The 19,636-nt window shown below is 48.0% G+C and overlaps 2 protein-coding genes across 2 annotated transcripts in view; both read right to left on the reverse strand.

Moving 5' to 3' along the window:
* Positions 1–4,931, reverse strand: part of LOC144267017 (integrin alpha-D-like) — a 29,116-nt gene extending 24,185 nt beyond the window's left edge. The window contains exons 1-8 of the mRNA XM_077820636.1: positions 4,889–4,931; positions 2,989–3,103; positions 2,733–2,836; positions 2,460–2,524; positions 1,658–1,772; positions 1,237–1,367; positions 873–1,018; positions 626–776 (exon numbers count right to left, since the gene is read on the reverse strand). Of these exons, the coding sequence (XP_077676762.1) occupies positions 626–776; positions 873–1,018; positions 1,237–1,367; positions 1,658–1,772; positions 2,460–2,524; positions 2,733–2,836; positions 2,989–3,103; positions 4,889–4,925 (864 nt within the window). The 5' untranslated portion in view covers positions 4,926–4,931. The remainder of the gene's footprint in view (positions 1–625; positions 777–872; positions 1,019–1,236; positions 1,368–1,657; positions 1,773–2,459; positions 2,525–2,732; positions 2,837–2,988; positions 3,104–4,888) is intronic.
* Positions 1–19,636, reverse strand: part of LOC144266036 (uncharacterized) — a 293,194-nt gene that overhangs the window by 60,667 nt on the left and 212,891 nt on the right. The gene's annotated exons all lie outside the window — the stretch shown is intronic.

Here is a 19,636-nt window from a genome sequence, read left to right on the forward strand (position 1 = left end):
CCCTTTGTAATGCACCGAGAGCCGTCCAACAGAGTCATTGAAGGAAAGGGAGGGCAAACCCAGATGCTGCTCAACCATTTTCCCGGGGGGATGTAGAAGAGAATTTGGAGATACCCCAGCAGGTTCCTGTGGGTCATAATGGGAGCCAGTTGTGGAGGTGGAATTGCCAGAGTGCTTTTAGGACCTCAGCCCCCTGCCATCTTCAACAGACAGTCTGTCCACGATAGGCCTGACCTAGGAGGACATGAACCCTGCACTCCCTGTCATTTAGATCCAACTACAAGTGATGTCTGCATGGCTGAATATAGCAGTCAAGGGGCAAATGAACACAGAAACCTGTGTGGATGGCAGATTACATGGATTCCTAGAAGTTATAGTTAAATTAAAATGTAAACTAAAAGAGGGAGAAGTTGCAATGATTAGTGCAGACCATCTCCAGAAATAGATGGTGCTATATCTTTATCTTAGTGTTAACTTGTTGTCTTGTATGCTATTATGTTGTTGAATCTGACCTGGATGGGCTAGCAACACACCTGTCTGCGTGTGCTGGAGTTAGTACTTGCAATGTCCCAACAAATCTCTGTGATTCTGTAGGTGAGTATTATGATAGATAGATAGATCTCACCCCGATGGCATAGCGGATGATCCCAGCTCTCTCTGCCTGTGGAATCACTTCTGAGTATTGAGTGTTGTCATTTTTCATACCATCTGTTACCACTATGAGAATCTTGGTAGCTGCATCCCGGGATCCTTTCCATGAGACGAACTGCTCGTTCCTGGAAATGGGGCACAGGCAGGGGGGGTTAGTTCTTTCACCTCCACGTCTGTGGAGTGGGAAGGAAAGAACTTGTAGGGGAAGAGGAGGTACCTACACCACTTTCTGGATGGCACTGGCTGTGAAGGTATACTCTCCGAGCTGTCTAACTTGCCTGACGAGTGACTCTATGTTGCGGGTGCTCTTGAACCGGTTGAAGTCAAAGTGCTCCTGGAAAGTCCTGGAGAACTGCATGAGAGCAAACTGGGAGACAAGATGGGGAACAGGGCAGGTTGGAGTAAGAGTGGGTCAGAATAGCAGAGACGCTGGGTCATTGGGGTCAACACAACTGTGAGGGGAAAGGGCCCTGTATGAGCCCTCAGCCTGCTCCCTGCAGCTCAGCACCCTCTGGCGCTGCCTTGCCTGCCAGGGGCAGGGGATGCCAACGGTTCAAGGGTCTGGAATCAGCGGGTGCCAGTTACCAGTGTGTCAGTGCCGTGGAAACGCCTTATGACCTTGATGATAAACGTCTTCATCCTTTCAAAGTCATTGGAATTAATGCTGCCTGAGCCGTCAATGAGGAACACGATGTCTGTGGGGTTTTTGGGGCACTCTGGGGAATGGGGAAGGTGCATGTTACACAGAGAAATTCAGCTAGATGGGCCAAGAAACACCAAATGGCAGTGAAACTGCCAAGACATCTGCCCATCTAGCCTGGTATCCCGGCCTCTCCCTGCCACCCTGGAACAGGCCCATGGACCCATCTAGCTGGGTCCCCTCCCTGCTGCCCCAGATCAGACCAAGGGTCCAGCTAGCCTCATTCCTCCTCCTCCCCCGCTGGCACATATGCCCCACCACGTTTCCCCTATGTGCTGGTTCCCCACCTCCTGGACTGCCCCTCACCTGGCAGACTGTCCGGGATGTGCCGGAGCTGTCGGAGGCTCTGGTCCAGGAGGAAGCAGTAGCCTTTGGTGTACATGTTCTCCCCACAGGCCTGGTGCACCGTGGGGCCGCACACCTGGGCACAAGAGAGGGATGGGGTCACTGGGCTTTCCTGAGTAGAGCCACAGTGCGGGAGAGCCAGGGCCTGCTCCCCCATTGATAAGCAAAGAAAGTTCCTGCCAGGGCAGGGAACTCCCATAGGGCAGACGGGACCCCAGGACCCAGCACTCGTTTCCCAGAGGGGACAGGGGAGTGACACGAGGACATCACCTGGTTACCACACTCCCTGCTATGGCAGTGTGCAGTCAAGGTTGCCATGATGAAGTCATCCAGTTGCCACACGCCCTGCTATGGCAGTGCACAGTCGATATCGCCATGGCAACATCAGCTAGTTACCTCCATCTTTTACAATATCATCGCACAGCCACTGTCTCCATGGCAATGTCAGCTGGTCACCATGCTCACTGCTAAGTCAGTTCACAGTCACTGTTGCCTTGGCGACATCACCCGGCGACCTCCTTTCCCCACCACAGCATTACACAATGCCACTAATTACGGGAGTTACCAAAGACCCCCGCAGAGTTACATCACAATGACGTCACCCAGTCATGAACTCTGCCCAGGTGCCCCAGTCACGCTGACACGGCCCAGTTACTACCAGCCATGAGGAGTGAGGTTTGGGGGGAGCTGCCCCATGGCATTCCCAGGTAGCGAGTGTCAGACCCCAGTCCCAGCACCCATCCCGCCAATGTGCAGTACCTACCAGGAGCATAGAGCCCCGGGCAGCCAGAGACAAACCGAGGGACATGTTCACAGCATCAGAGGGCCCTGAGGGGGGAAAGATGCACACCAGGGTGAGCAAATAAACCCCACCCCCTGGAGAGAACCCAGGAGTCCTGACTCTCAGCCCTGCCCCCCATCACCACCCCTCTCCAACCCACTAGATCTCACAGTGCTGGAGATAGAACCCAGGAGTCCTGACCCCCAGACCCCTTGCTCTAACCCACTGGACCCCACAGCACAGGGTGCCCCCTACTCTGGATGGGGATCTCCTGGCAGCGTCTGGAGTCCAAGTTGCACTTGTAGACTTTGCCAGTTTCATTCACGTCTCCCATCTGCAGCGGGGCCCCGACGAGCAGCCTGCAGAGAGAGAGCAGAGAGGGGGTCTCAGGAGATGCCCCATCAAACACAGGGGAGTGGGGCCCAGGAGGGGCAGCCCAGCCAGACGGGCCCCTCGGGGATGCATGTGAGGCACGTAACTGTGGGGCCCTGAACCCAAATTCGGCCCTTACCCCCCAGTGCTGGCATTCCCGAACTGCACCACGCTCTGCCCGAACCCCGCAGCAGCCACCTGGAAGGTGATGGGTCCCTCCACATCCACGCTGAATCCATGGCTTGGGGCCAGCACTGCAGGGGTTAAACAGCCATCCATTAGAGCTTCCCTTATGCAGAATGGGGCCAGTGGTGGGGGCTCAGGAACCAGCCCCTCCTGTTTCTAGGACTGACTCTGAGGCCCTCTGCTTTAAGGCACTAGATCCCACTCCCCTCCCAAAGCTGGGTATAGAACCCAGGAGTCCCCTTAAGACTTCCCTTAAGTCTAGACCTTGAGTGTCATTTCTTGTAAATCAGCCTTCATAGATTTACAGAATGTACTGCCAGAAGGAACCACTGCGATCATCTAGCTGGACTTCCTGTGTAACACGAACCAGCAAACTTCCCTGAACTGAACCAAACCAGAACATTTAGAAAAACATCCAGTGGTGGAGAATCCACCATAACCCTTGGTAAATTGTTCTGGGGGTTAATTCCTCTCACTGTGAAAAATGTTACACCTTATTTCCCGTCTGAATTTCTCTATCTTCAACTTCCAGCCATGGGAGCACATTAGACCTTTCTCTGCCAGACTGAAGAGCCCATCATCAAATATTTGTTCCTTATCACTCTCAGGCAGGTTTTCTAATCTTCTAATCATTCTCGTGGCTCTTCTCTGACCCCTCTCCAATGTATCAATATCCTTCATGAACTGTGGGCACCAGAACTGGACACAGGATTCCAGCAGCACTTGCACCACTGGCAAATACAGAGGGAGTAGGCCCTCTTTACTCCTACTCGAGATTCCCTCATTCATGTGTCCAAGGATTGGCCGCCACATCGCACTCGGAGCTCCTTGACCCAGGCACTTCTCGGTCTCTCCGCCGAGTCTATCAATGAGTGCAGGGTGGCCTGGTAAGCTTGTGCTATGGGAGCCAGAGCTGAGACCCACCAAACTCATGTCACACAAGAAAGACCCAACAGCCAATCAGTGAATCCCTGACGCACAGCATAGCCAACTCCCCCATTGCACAGCTCTCCTCCCTTCTGCCCTTTCCATCCCTGCAAGCCCAGGCCTGGGAAAGGTGGGAAGGAGAATCCCCTTGGAGCTGCCCCCACCAACCCTGAGAGGTGGTAAAGACCATGCAGAGCTGTAGGAGGAGCAGATATGGGGCAAAGTGGATGCAGAATTATGGGGCAGGTGGGCGGGGCTCGGGGGTAAAGGGGAAAGACGGGCTGAGATGGTCCTAGAAGGGTAGGAGGAGCTGAGCTGGCCTCCCGCATTCTTCCCTTTTCAGACCTCATCTCCCAGTCTGGCCCCCCTTCCCAGCCCATCCCCCTCACTCTCAGCCACCCCAAAGTCAGCCCCCCTCCATTCCCTGATGGGTCCAGATCTCACAGACAAAAAAGGCGTGACGTTGAAGCAGCGGGAAGCGGCTGTGGTTTTACAGCAGGATTGCGCAATTGTGAACACTGCATCCACTTTGCACCTGCCGAACCATTCCCCCCCACATCCTACCGAGCACACATGCCCCACAGAGAAGGGGAGTTGCACCTGTGACCCACTCCCATCCCAGAGAGTCTGGGGGAACAGAACACAGAGGGAACTGAACCCAGGAGTCCTGATTATCAGCCCCCCTCCCCTCCTCTAAGCCACTAGAGCCTCATTCCCCTCCCAGATCTGGGGAGAGAACCTAGGACTCCTGATTCATAGGCCCCCTGCTGTAACCCACCAAATCCATCTCCCCACCAGAGCCAGCCAGGGATAGGACCCAGGAGTCCCGACCGTCCAGCTGCTCCCATCCCCCTGCCAGAGGGGTCCTTGCTGGGCACCCATGTGGAGGAGCCCAGCATTTCCCAGTCCCTCTGGCTGGCACTTACCTGCGCACAGGTAGAGGAGCAGAGGCAGGGGGTCCATCCTGTGCTGGGTGAGGGGTGTGTGTGGAGCAGGAAGTGAGAGGTTCAAGGGCGCTGCCTGGAGAGGAGGCAGCAGAGTGCAGAGGAAAGAGAAGTGACACCCGAAAAGAGAGAAACACTGACCAGAGGAAGGAGAGTGTGTTATGAGGAGGTTTCAGAGTAGCAGCCGTGTTAGTCTGTATTCGCAAAAAGAAAAGGAGTACTTGTGGCACCTTAGAGACTAACCAATTTATTTGAGCATAAGCTTTCGTGAGCTACAGCTCACTTCATCGGATGCATACTGTGGAAAATACAGAAGATGTTTTTATACACACAAACCATGAAAAAATGGGTGTTTATCACTACAAAAGGTTTTCTCTCCCCCCACCCCACTCTCCTGCTGGTAATAGCTTATCTAAAGTGATCACTCTCCTTACAATGTGTACGATAATCAAGGTGGGCCATTTCCAGCACAAATCCAGGTTTTCTCCCCACCCCCACCACCCTTCCCCCCCACACACAACCCCACTCTCCTGTTGGTAATAGCTTATCTAAAGTGATCACTCTCCTTACAATGTGTATGATAATCAAGGTGGGCCATTTCCAGCACAAATCCAGGGTTTAACAAGAACGTCTGAGGAACAGTGGGCGGGGAAAAGGAATAAACAAGGGGAAATAGGTTACTTTTTATAATGAGTCAACCATTCCCAGTCTCTATTCAAGCCTAAGTTAATTGTATCCAATTTGCAAATTAATTCCAATTCAGCAGACTCTCATTGGAGTCTGTTTTCGAAGTTTTTTTGTTGAAGGATACTCACTTTGAGATCAGAAATCGGGTGACCAGAGAGATTGAAGTTTTCTCCGACTGGTTTATGAATGCTATAATTCTTGATGTCTGATTTGTGTCCATTTATTCTTTTATGTAGAGACTGTCCAGTTTGCCCAATGTACATGGCAGAGGGGCATTGCTGGCACATGATGGCATATATCACATTGGTAGATGTGCAGGTGAACGAGCCTCTGATAGTGTGGCTGATGTTATTAGGCCCTGTGATGGTGTCCCCTGAATAGATATGTGGGCACAGTTGGCAACGGGCTTTGTTGCAAGGATAGGTTCCTGGGTTAGTGGTTCTGTTGTGTGGTATGTGGTTGCTGGTGAGTATTCGCTTCAGGTTGGGGGGCTGTCTGTAGGCAAGGACTGGCCTGTCTCCCAAGATTTGTGAGAGTGTTGGGTCATCCTTCAGGATAGGTTGTAGATCCTTGATAATGCATTGGAAGGGTTTTAGTTGGGGGCTGAAGGTGACGGCTAGTGGCGTTCTGTTATTTTCTTTGTTAGGCCTGTCCTGTAGTAGGTGACTTCTGGGAACTCTTCTGGCTCTATCAATCTGTTTCTTCGCTTCCGCAGGTGGGTACTGTAGTTGTAAGAAAGCTTGATAGAGATCTTGTAGGTGTTTGTCTCTGACTGAGGGATTGGAGCAAATGCGGTTGTATCGTAGAGCTTGGCTGTAGACGATGGATCGTGTGGTGTGGTCAGGGTGAAAGCTGGAGGCATGTAGGTAGGAACAGCAGTCAGTAGGTTTCCGGTATAGGGTGGTGATTATGTGACCATCGTTTATTAGCACTGTAGTGTCCAGGAAGTGGATCTCTTGTGTGGACTGGACCAGGCTGAGGTTGATGGTGGGATGGAAATTGTTGAAATCATGGTGGAATTCCTCAAGGGCTTCTTTTCCATGGGTCCAGATGATGAAGATGTCATCAATATAGCGCAAGTAGAGTAGGGGCGTTAGGGGACGAGAGCTGAGGAAGCGTTCTTCTAAGTCAGCCATAAAAATGTTGGCATACTGTGGGGCCATGCGGGTGCCCATAGCAGTGCCGCTGATTTGAAGGTATACATTGTCCCCAAATGTAAAATAGTTATGGGTGGCATATGGAGGTGGCAGAAAGAAAGAAAGAAAGAAAGAAAGAAAGAAAGAAAGAAAGAAAGAAAGAAAGCTACACTGAGACAGACATACAACTAGTCAGACAAACACACTACACCAAGAGACAAAAAACACACAAAAAAACCACAGACCAGCCAACACACCTACACTGAAACAGACACACACAACTACACATATGCACACAACTACACTGAGATATACAGGCACACACCTCTATATTGAGAGAGACACACACACGCACACACAAGGCAGACATACACACACACACACAGAGGCACGCAACTAGACAGACACAAAAACACTAGATAGACAGAGACTAGACAGAGACATACCCCTACACTGAGAGAGACACACAACTACACAGGGATAGACAGACACACACAACTGCAGTGAGACACATCACACAGCTAAACACATAGACACACACACACAACTACACTGAGACAGAGCCAGACACACAACAATACTGAGACACACAAATCACACACACAAAACACTGTCACCCAAATACATGCACAGTTACACACCATCATAATCACACACACAATATGACAGAAACAACCAGACACAAATACTCACAATCCCACACACTCCTGCACTGACACAACCACACACACTTTTCTTACACCCAGTGGCGACCACTGGACAAACGCTGCCCTCCCAGCTGTTCCCGCAGGAGCAAACCCCTCTGGGCCTTTGCCTCCCCTTTGGCTGTGTGAGCCGCTCGGCGTGAGAAGGGCAGAGGGCTCCCACCTGATCTGCACCGCTGGGGAGCTGATACCCAGCCCGTGGCTGCTGCACCCTGTGGCGGCTCACAGGAGTGAAGCAGGGCTCTGCTAGGCCAGGACCATGATGGAGGAAACTCAGGGCGTGGGATAGGTTTACACTGGTGTCGGATTCACTTCTAAATTGCGTTGCTGGATGACGGCTAACCAGCCCCTGTACTCACCCGGGAGGTGGCTGCATCCCAGTGCCGGTCAAGTGATCACTGTATAACCAGTCCCTGCGCCCCATCCCAGATGTGGTTGATTCCCATTCACTCTGCGGTCCAGAGGAACAGAGAACCATAGGGTTAGCAGGGACCACAATGGCCATCTAGTCTAATCCCCCTGCTAAGATGCAAGATTTGTTGTGTCTAAACCATCTAGGACAGATGGCTGTCCAGCCTCCTTTTGAAAAAATCCAGGGAAGTAGCTTCCATGACCTCCCTAAGCAGGTCCGTTCCATTGTCCCACTGTTCTTATAATTATGAAGTTTTTCCTGAGATTTAATCTAAACCTACCGTGCTGTAGTTTGAACCCATTGCCTCTTGTCCTGCCCTCTGTGGCAAGAGAGAATAACTTTTCTCCACCTTTTTTATGGCAGCCTTTCAAGTATTTGAAGACCACTATCATGTCTCTCCTTAATCTCCTCTTTTCCAAGCTTAAACATACCCAGTTCCTTCAGCCTTTGCTCATATGGCCTGCATTCCATCCCTTATATCATCTTTCTTGCTCGTCTCTGGATCCTTTCCAGTTTCTCTGCATCCATTCTATACAGCTTTGACCAATATTGGAGGCCTATTCTCCCACTGAGGCCTAACCAGTGCCGAGCAGAGTGGTACTATCACCTTCCATGACTTGCATGCTATGCCAATGATAATGCAACCTAAAATAGCATTTGCTTTCTTTGCAACAGCATCGCTTTGCTGACTCATGTTGTGGTTGTGATCCACCGCAATTTGCAGATCCTTCTCAGCAGTGCTGCTGCCAAGCCGGTTTCCCCCCATTCTGTATTTGTGCATTTGGCTTTTCTTCCCTGTGTCTAGCATCTTACATTTGTCTTTGTTGAATTTCGTTTGGTTGTCTACAGCCCAGTTCTCCAATTTGTCAAGATCCCTCTGAATTTTAGCTTGATCCTTCAAAGTATTGGCAAACCCCCTACCGCACCTCTATGCTTTGTGTCATCTGCAGACTTGATCAGTAAGCTTTCTATTCCTACATCCAGGTCATTAATAAAGATGTTAAACAACACCGGGTCCAGAACAGATCCTTGTGGAACCCCACTTGACATCATTCCATTAATAGCTCCCTCCAATCTGACATCATTCCATCAAAAGCTACACTTTGTTTGTGGTTGTTTAACCAATTTTGTATCCTTTTAATGGTAGTTCCGCCGAGCCGGCATTTCTCCAGCTTACTTATGAGAATGCCATGTGGTACTGTGTCAAAGCCTTGCTGAAATCCAGGTCTATTATGTCCACCACATTCCCCCTATCCACCAAACCAGCTACCATGTCAAAGAAGGAAATCAAGCTGGTTTGGCATAGTTTGTTCTTGGTAACTCCATGCTGGCTGCTAGTAATCACCCCTTCATCCTCCAGGTATTCGTAAATTGAATGTTTTATACATTGCTTTAGTAGCTTCCCAGGTATCAAAGTCAGGCTGACTGGTCTACGGTTTCCCAGCTCCTCCCTTTTCCCCTCTTTAAGGATAGGCACCACATTAGCCCTTCTCAAGTCTTCTGGGACCTCTCCTGTCATCCATGAATTTGTAAATATTATTGCTAGTGGCGCTGAGGTTTCTTCAGCTAATTCCTTCAGCAGAATTGCCAACTCATGACTTTGTCATGAGGTTCATGATCATTAATGTTTTCCATATAGCCCCAGCTCCTGGAGTCAAGTGGATATGTGATGATTTCAGCCCTCATTCTTAAAGAAAAAGTATGTTTCTAGCCCTTGAGTCTGTGGAGAAAGCTTCAAAATGTGACCTCAGTGCAACCTAAAGGCTCAAAATGCAGAAGTCAAATAAAAAGAACTCCAAATTTACTGTTTTTACATGACCTCATGATTTTAAAAACAATCTCATGATTTTTGGTGAGCCTGCCTCATGACTTTTGAACAGTTGGGGTTGGCAATATCACTTCAGTACCCTCCAGTGAATAGCATCCGGCTCTGCTGATTTGAATTCATTCACATTGGTCAGAAGAGCTCTGATGTGTTCTTTATCTATCCTGATCAGAATCCCTTCCCCTTTATTGTCTGTGGTAACTTCGCTAGTCATCTGGTCACGTTATTTTTTGTGAGAAGACTGAAGCAAAGTAGGCATTGAGCAACTCTGCCTTCTTATTATCTTCCGTTACCAGCTCACCTTCTCCACTGAGCAGCGGACCCACACATTCTTTGATCTTTCTTTTTTGTCTGACATAATTTGTCTGAACACGCAGAAATGGAAAAAAAAAAACATGGAGGGGAGTTGGTACTTTCAGAAAAATGGGGAAGTAGTGAGGCAACCTGGCTTCTAATTTCTCTGGAACCGGCCTGTGGCGGCTGATTGCACGACAGAAGGGGAAGCGGCGAAACCACACCGAGAGCCAGGAGCCTGTTCCCCATTCAAAAATAGACAGCAGGACCTCATTCATCTCCTCGTGCCTTCAAACCTGCACAACACGCTTTCCAGGCTGAGCATTTACACAAGGATCCCTTGCCCAGCACTGAGATGTAGCTGCCTCCAGGTGGGGCACAGAGTGTGACGTTCTTTACAGGACACCCACAACTGTGCGCCACTGTGGCACCCCTCTGTCTTAGAAGGAGTGAGCTTTACTGGAGATGAGAGTGGTTAGCAGCTCCCTGCCACCCATCTGTCCACCTCTCCAGCCAACTCCTCAAAGCTCTGCCAGTCTTTACCTTGCCTTGCCGGTAACGGTCAGCGGCCCCAGTTCCCGAGTTCCCCAGAGACGTTTCCCTGCAGTGTCCAGTCCCTCTCCCTGGACACTCACAGAAAAGTTTCTTTGCTGCCTCCAAAGAGACAGTGTCCACACACCAGCCTGTTAGCTTAGCTGAGGACTCTCTTCATACGTCAGTACAACAGCACGGAGATGGTTTATAGTAAAACTGAGTTAATTAACAAAGAACAGAGATTTAAGTGATACTAAGCAAGAGAAAAAGGGACAGGTCTGGCTACAAACCAAACACACTCTCAGGGCCTAAAACTTAATCTTCGTGAGTTACAATCTTTGCTTGTGTAGTTTTCTCACATGTGCCCAGTTACCAGCATCTCTAGCTCTCCCCAGGCCCAGGGTTCCAGCGGTCACAGAATCAGAGGGTGCTGTCCCCAATGTGCTGGAAACTAGAATGTCTTTTGGGTCCCCTTATACTTCCCTAAAGCCCATTGTCTCTGCCTCAAGAGCCAGGAAGATTCCCAGGAGTGGCAGACTCTGTCCCTCGGTGAGCTCACTAAGCTCTTCCCTCCATTGCTTGTTAGCTCGGTTGCTTTGTTTAACTTCTGTGTCAATGTATTTTTGTTGTCCTCGGCCTGCCGCTGAGGCAGGTAAATCCACGTTCCTTTGTCTAGGGCGGGCTCGGGGCAGGTACTTCCTCCCAAACACATTCCAAGAACATATTTCCGGCCCACATCTGTAACTCTGAACGCAACCCCTATGTACATCACACAATGGATTTTTCAGCCCAGCACATCACTAGTTTGCATCCGATACCTTACATGACACTTTAGATCCGTATTATGACAGTGTGTTGGGGGCAGTGAGTGCATCAGACCTGGTATGAGTTACAGTATGGCGGGCCCCCTGCTAGGTGGCACCAAGGGGCTCCCAGAGTCACCCGTCCTCTCTTGCAAGGCTGCAGAGGGTCAGCCACTGGCTGATCCATAGGCATTGGCTCAGAACCCTCATTCCAGGACAGGGCATCTGCTACTATATTTTCCTTAATAGGTGCAATTTACATGACATATTCTTTAGCATCAGGCTCCACGGCAGCAGATTGTTTTAGTTCCATGACATGCCCAACACCCCCTACGAGCTTTCAGGAGTCCCTGCTTTCCAGCGTACAGGCCTCCATCCAGGAAATGTGACAGATAGTCTCGTTGGTCCTGGATGTACAGCTTTCCATTTGGCCACATTAAAACACATCTGTGACTCTGGCAGACCAACTGCCAGCTCATGCCAAGGCCCCCAGGCCTCATTGCACACTGACACATGCACAGCTGGGAACCGGTCTGGCTCACCTGTGCATTAGCATTGATACATTAGGTATTAGATTTTGACAAATGTGTGTCATGTTTAGACTTTATGAAAGTTTATGGTGGCCTAGGTGCTACCGAAATACACCTAATAAATGTCCAGTACCTAACACAGAGGGGTCCTGGTCCATGGGTAGGTAGCCTACATGCTTCCGTAATTCACCCAGTAAATAATCTTCAGTGCTTAGAACAATTGGATCCTGGTCAATGACTGGGGCTCCTAAGTGCTACAGTAATACACCTAATAAACTCTATACAGTGTCCAGTGCAATGGGGGCCCATTGCGTAGGCTGGGTGAAACATTCCTCTGGCCAGCAGAATGTGATGTAGCCTTCTCAGAGTTGGACAAAGGCTCCTGTGACTGCTCCTGTCTGGGCCTACCCAGGTTTCAAACCCCATTTCTTATTGGACACAGATGGCTCGGGGGCAGTATTGACACAAGAACACAAAGCACCGGGAGGGCCAGAGCTTATTACTGCCGAAGTCCAAGTTTGCCAGAGAGAAATGATGGCATCAGCCCCAGGGAGGTCCTGGCAGTGGTAAAGTCTATAGAACATTTTCAGCACGGTTTGGATGAGAGGATGTTTATGATCAGGACAGAACATGCATCTCTGAAATGGCTCTTTAGAGTCAGGAATCCTGAGGGGCAACTTGCTGCATAGTTAGCAGCACTGCAGTGCTACGATTTTACTATCCCACGCAGGGCTGGGTGCATGTCTAGAGGGCCTTGCTGAGATGTAAACTGCAAGCACTGCCCTAAGCAGAGAGCAAGGAATTGGTGCTCAAGGGGGATGGGTGTGATAGGAAGAAGTGGCTGTCTCCTCGTATAGAACTGATCGATGAAATTGTTTTTAATTGTTCACTTTATTAATATAACTTCATAAGCAAAGTTTTATGAATGAAACAACATTCATTCATAAAACTGGTTACCCCAATAACTTGCTAATTGAGTTTCACCCTTTAATCCAATTGCTGCTTAAATCACTGAAACTTGCACTGTTTCAACATTGTAACTTCTGCTCACTGTTTGCCATTCCTTACACTTGTCCATATTATAACTCAAACTCCATTTAAAAATGCTCAGTCCATTATGTAAAAGCTTGCTGCAACCTTCATTTTTGCAAAACCCTGCTGTAATCCTATTAGTTTACTTTAGATGTGTGAATGAGGTATGGATGGATGATGGAATCAACCTCCAGCCCCAGCCTGTCCTGATGAAATAAAGTGTAAACACCAACCGCTGAAGATGCAGACAACAGCCCTGACACAGCAAGAAGAGTCCACCCTAAAAAGAAAAGAACAAAGGTACAGTTGAAGGAACATCAAAGCCAGGTCATGTCTGCAATTGACAGGTGATCAATCACACCAAACCCAGAGGCAGCATGACACAGCAAGACCTATAGACTCTGGATTCAAACTAAAGCCTACAAAAAGGATGGATAAGATGGAAGACTTTGGAGGGTAACATTCTGTTGCCAACATGGAAGGGCATCAGTGCATGCCCAACAGAGACCCAGTTCTTCCTTGTGCCCGGCTTTCCTGGCCAGTTAGCTGCCACAAGCTACGAACCCAAGCCACAAACCCATGCTACATTCAGGACTGGTAACTATCTAGCAGCTACAGAACATTTGATGTGTGTGTGTGTATATACATAGGTATTAGATATTAGTTATTGGTCATAAATCAAATTGTGTTATAATAAACGTGACATCTTGTCTTGTCCCCTGAAACGATCCTGTGTAGTTTTGTCTGCATAACATTCTCTCTCCCCATAACTTGCAGAAATGAAAATGTTCCTGGCTCACCTGTTGGACCAGTGAATGGGAGGTGTAGGGGTCTGCAGGAGTGGACTCCAGAACAACAAAAAGCTTCCCAAATAGAAGACCTCAATATCAGCGTAGACTGGAAAATCATTTGGCAAACACAGCCACCGTGGAAGATAGCTTTTACTGTAGTATGGCAAAGGGATGCTGTCTGCTCACAACAGGAACACTCCCTTCTCTGATACAATATTCTGAAAGATCAAATCTGAGTTGGTGTGAAAAACATCTTGACAGAAAGATGCTGTGTCAATGTAGAAATACTTAAGACTGTATCACGGGTAATTTGCTAAATTATGTCTTTTCTGAGAAGGGAGGGTAATTTTCTGGGTTGGATCAACCCTAATTCAAACTGCTCTTCATTCAGGATACATGTAAGAAACAAACCATCAAGCTCCTTTATGAAATGGCTACCGGAAACCATGGGAGCCGCTGCTCAAAATGCAGGTCATGAAAGACCAGTCGGAAACTGAGCTGTGGGCAGGCAAGGGGTTTTCTGGGTGCTCTGTGTGTTATCAGAAGGAAACAGAAGTCAGCAGGGAAATACGCAAAAAGAACAGGCGTACTTGTGGCACCTTAGAGACTAACAAATCTATTTGAGCAACAGCTTTCATGAGCTACAGCTCACTTCATCGGATGCATGCAGTGGAAAATACAGTGGGGAGATTTTATATACACAGAGAACATGAAACAATGGGTGTTACCATACACACTGTAACAAGAGTGATCAGGTAAGGTAAGCTATTACCAGCAGGAGAGAAAAAAAAAAACCCTTTTGCAGTGATAATCAAGGTGGGCCATTTCCAGCAGTTGACAAGAACATGTGAGGAACGGGGAGGGGGGGAAATAAACATGGGGAAATAGTTTTACTTTGTGTAATGACACATCCACTCCCAGTCTTTATTCAAGCCTAATGTAATGGTGTCCAGTCTGCAAATTAATAAGGCTGAGTAGGTGCAGAATTCTCCTGGAATGTGCTTTGGCAGGTTAAGAGCGCGCTAGCGATGCCTTTATGGCAGGTTAGATCTAAGTGAGAAAAAGAATTCAATGGTCATAGCTGACTGCTGACTGAGGCAAGATTTTGAGATTGCGAACCAGTAATGTGTATTTCTATACAGCAATCTGCCATGTTTCATTAAGCTCAAATATCTTATTTGAACTAGCACTTGCGTTGATTCCTGACTGGGATTTCTAGTAAGCAAATGATTAGAATGTATGGCAATATTACTAGCAGCAACAATCACTATGTGTAGGCATGGGCGGTCGGTGAACCGGGGGCTTGGGGGTGCTATCCCCTGGCCTAGCCCACCTGTTCTACTCAGGGCTCTACCCCTCCCGCCCCACCCTTCCCTGCCAGAGCCCCCCCGCACACACACTCACAAGCCCTGAGCGCCGGGTGGGTGATGCAAGCACCGGCTCCAGCTGCCTGGCATCCCTGGCTGCAGGCCGGCCCCCACTAGCCCCAGCCCCAGAGCTCCTCTGTCACTTTTATCATCCTCTCATGGGCCTTTAGAATGTGCTCCTCACACCCCTTTCTGTCCCATCTTTCCATTTCTCTCAGCACCATGCGTTCTTTTTTTTCTGATTCAGAGGATTGGAGCACCTCTCTGAACACGTCCTCCTTGCTCCACCTTGGTTGCTTCCTTATCTGGAGTAGGTGCTCCGCCGGTGTGTAGTGGGGTCCCCTGAATGCCACATCTGCAGATGCACAAGAAACAATGCACAGAAGCATGATAGGTTTCAGAGTAACAGCCATGTTAGTCTGTATTCGCAAAAAGAAAAGGAGTACTTGTGGCACCGTAGAGACTAACAAATTTATTTGAGCATAAGCTTTCATGAGCTAAAGCTCACTTCATCGGATGCATGTAGTGGAAAATACAGTGGGGAGATTTATATACACAGAGAACATGAAACAATGGGTGTTACCATACACACTGTAAGGAGAGTGATCAGGTAAGGTGAGCTATTACCAGCAGGAGAGCGGAGCGATGCGGGGGGGACTTTTTGCAGTGATAATCAAGGTGGGCCATTTCCAGCAGTTGACAAGAACATGTGAGGAACAGTGGGGAGTGGGGAGGGAATAAACCTGGGGAAATAGTTTTACTTTGTGTAATGACTCATCCACTCCCAGTCTCTATTCAAGCCTAAGTTAATTGTATCCAGTTTGCAAATTAATTCCAATTCAGCAGTCTCTCATTGGAGTCTGTTTTTGAAGTTTTTTTATTGAAGTATTGCCACTTTTAGGTCTGTAATCGAGTGATCAGAGAGATTGAAGTGTTCTCCAACTGATTTTTGAATGTTATAATTCTTGATGTCTGATTTGTGTCCATTTATTCTTTTACGTAGAGACTGTCCGGTTTGGCCAATGTACATGGCAGAGGGGCACTGCTGACACATGATGGCATATATCACATTGGTAGATGTGCAGGTGAACAAGCCTCTGATAGTGTGGCTGATGTGATTAGGCCCTATGATGGTGTCCCCTGAACAGATATGTGGACACAGTTGGCAACGGGCTTTGTTGCAAGGGTAGGTTCCTGGGTTACTGTTTTTGTTGTGTGGTGTGTGATTGCTGGTGAGTGTTTGCTTCAGGTTGGGGGGCTGTCTGTAAGCAAGGACTGGCCTGTCTCCCAAGATCTGTGAGAGAGATGGGTCGTCCTTCAGGATAGGTTGTAGATCCTTGATGATGCGTTGGAGAGGTTTTAGTTGGGGGCTGAAGGTGATGGCTAGTGGCGTTCTGTTATTTTCTTTGTTGGGCCTGTCCTGTAGTAGGTAACTTCTGGGTACCCTTCTGTCTCTGTCAATCTGTTTCTTCACTTCAGCAGGTGGGTATTGTAGTTGTAAGAATGCTTGACAGAGATCTTGTAGGTGTTTGTCTCTATCTGAGGGTTTGGAGCAAATGCGGTTGTATCGTAGAGCTTGGCTGTAGACAATGGATCGTGTGGTGTGGTCTGGATGAAAGCTCGAGGCATGTAGGTAAGTATAGCAGTCAGTTGGTTTCCAGTATAGGGTGGTGTTTATGTGACCATCCCTTATTAGCACCGTAGTGTCCAGGAAGTGGATCTCTTGTGTGGACTGGTCCAGGCTGAGCTTGATGGTGGGATGGAAATTGTTGAAATCATGGTGGAACTCCCCAAGGGCTTCTTTTCCATGGGTCCAGATGATGTCATCAATGTAGCGCAAGTAGAGTAGGGGCATTAGGGGATGAGAGCTGAGGAAGTGTTGTTCTAAGTCAGCCATAAAAATGTTGGCATACTGTGGGGCCATGCAGGTACCCATAGCAGTGCTGCTGATTTGAAGGTATACATTGTCCCCAAATGTGAAATAGTTGTGGGTGAGGACAAAGTCACAAAGTTCAGCCACCAGGTTTGCCATGACATGATCGGGGATACTGTTCCTGACGGCTCGAAGTCCCACTTTGTGTGGAATGTTGATGTAGAGGAATTCTACATCCATAGTGGCCAGGAAGGTGTTTTCAGGAAGATCACCAATGGATTGTAGTTTCCTCAGGAAGTCAGTGGTGTCTCGAAGGTAGCTGGGAGTGCTGGTAGCGTAGGGCCTGAGGAGGGAGTCTACATAGCCAGACAATCCTGCTGTCAAGGTGCCAATCCATCAGTGATCTTCCTGAAAACTTATATATACATATTTACACACACACACAGTATAATATAGTCTTGTCTGGTGAAAAAAATTTCCCTGGAACCTAACCCCCCCATTTACATTAATTCTTATGGAGAAATTTGCTTAACACCGTTTTGCTTAAAGTCGCATTTTTCAGGAACATAACTACAACGTTAAGCAAGGAGTTACTGTAATATATAGATATAATATTAATACCAACAACAGTAAAAACCCTACCAAAACAAGGCACCCCACTGCACACACAATACCTCACCTTGGATAATCGGGGGAGCAAACCCCATATGACAGACGTTAGTCGCGTTGCTTGGTGCATGGCTGGAAGGCACTCAGATACTGCGGGTATGAACACGTTATATGACCAGGATTACTGCCTCCAGAGGGCCTCCCCCACCCTGGCACCTATGGCCTATGATGGCCCTGCAGACCCCCTACCCTCAGTTTGCTCTTGGTTTTCTGCAATAATTGACTCCCAGATCTGAGGACTGATTCCACACACACATACCCACTTTGTGGACTCTGAGTGATGACCTCCTTTATGGAGTCCAAACCTCTTCATCAGCCCCACAAGTCCAACCCTGTTTCTCCCTGAATCAGGAGTCCCAGAGCCCTCTCTGCTGGGGCTGTGCTGACTCAGGTCAGCTTTCCCTCCCTGGGCTGGGAGAGGCCTGTGGGCAGCCCGCCTTCCCCTGCTGGTATCTCGCCTGTTAGGAGAGAGGAAGCAGCATACCTGGTTGGCTGGGAGAGAGGGGAGCCTCTCTCTACAAGGATCCTGCTCCCAAGCCCTTCAACAGTGCTTGATTTGTGCTAGGGCTAAGCCCCGGCAACTCTGGGCTTTGCAGTTCAGAGCCCCGGCACCTCTAGGCTTGGCAAATCAGTTATACAAAAGTTAAAAAAAAAATTGCTTGAACCCTGGCACCTCTTTCGTTACCAATTAAGCACGGCCCTTAAAGAAATAGCAGCCTGGGGGTCCCCCCGTTCCTGCCAGAATTAACTATTCCCCCAAGACCATCTTCCTCTGCCTTCCCCTCTACATTCATTCCCTCCAGAAGTCCCAAGAACCTTTAAAGACATGCTCAATAGAACAGAGGTTGACCAACCCCTAGTCCCTACTACTCTTAAAGCGGACAGACCTCCCTGTATCTATTCCAAGGCCATTGTGATCATCTCATCTGACCTCCTGCATAACACAGGCCAGAGAATGTCCCCAAAATAATTCCAAGAGCTGAACTTTTGGAAAAACTTCCAATCTTGGTTTAAAAATTGCAAGTGAACAAGACTCCACGATGGCCCTGGATGAGTTGTTCCGACAATTAATTCCCCTCCCTGTTAAAAAATGTGCACCTTATTTCCAGTCCAAATTTGTCTGTCAAGTGATTAAAAAAATTAAAAATTAATTGCACCATTAAAGAATAATAGAATACCATTTATTTACATATTTTTGGATGTTTTTCTACATTTTCAAATATACTGATTTCAAATACAACACAGAATACAAAGTGTACACTGCTCACTTTATATTTAGTTTTGATTACAAATATTTGCACTGTAAAAAATAAAAGAAATAGTATTTTTCAATTAACCTCTAGTGCAATCTCTTTATCATGAAAGTTGAACTTACAAATGTAGAATTATGTACAAAAAATAACTGCATTCAAAAATAAAACAATGTAAAATTTTAGCGCCTACAAACCCACTGAGTCCTGCTTCTTGTTCATCCAGTCTCTCAGACAAGCAAGTTTGTTTACATTTGCAGGAGATAATGCTGCCCACTTCTTGTTTACAATGTCACCTGAAAGTGAGAACAGACATTCCCATTGCACTGTTGTAACCGGCGTTGCAGGATATTTATGCACCAGATGCGCTAAAGATTCATATGTCCCTTCAAGCTTCAACCACCATTCCAGAGGAAATGCGTCCATGCTGATGATGGGTTCTGCTTGATAATGATCCAAAGCAGTACAGACTAACGCATGTTCATTTTCATCATCCAAGTCAGATACCACCAGCAGAAGGTTGATTTTCTTTTTTCGTAGTTCGGGTTCCGCAGTTTCCGCATCGGAGTGTCGCTCTTTTAAGACTTCTGAAAGCAAGCTCCACACCTTGCCCCTCTCAGATTTTGGAAGGCACTTCAGATTCTTAAATCTTGGGTTGAGTGCTGTAGTTTTCTTTAAAAATCTCACATAGGTACCTTCTTTGTGTTTTGTCAAACCTGCAGTGAAAGTGTTCTTAAAATGAACAACACACTGGGTCATCATCCGAGAATGCTATAACATGAAACATATGGCAGAATGCGGGTAAAGCAGAGTAGGAGACATA

Source organism: Eretmochelys imbricata, chromosome 6, assembly GCF_965152235.1.
Source record: "Eretmochelys imbricata isolate rEreImb1 chromosome 6, rEreImb1.hap1, whole genome shotgun sequence".
NCBI lineage: Eukaryota > Metazoa > Chordata > Testudines > Cheloniidae > Eretmochelys > Eretmochelys imbricata.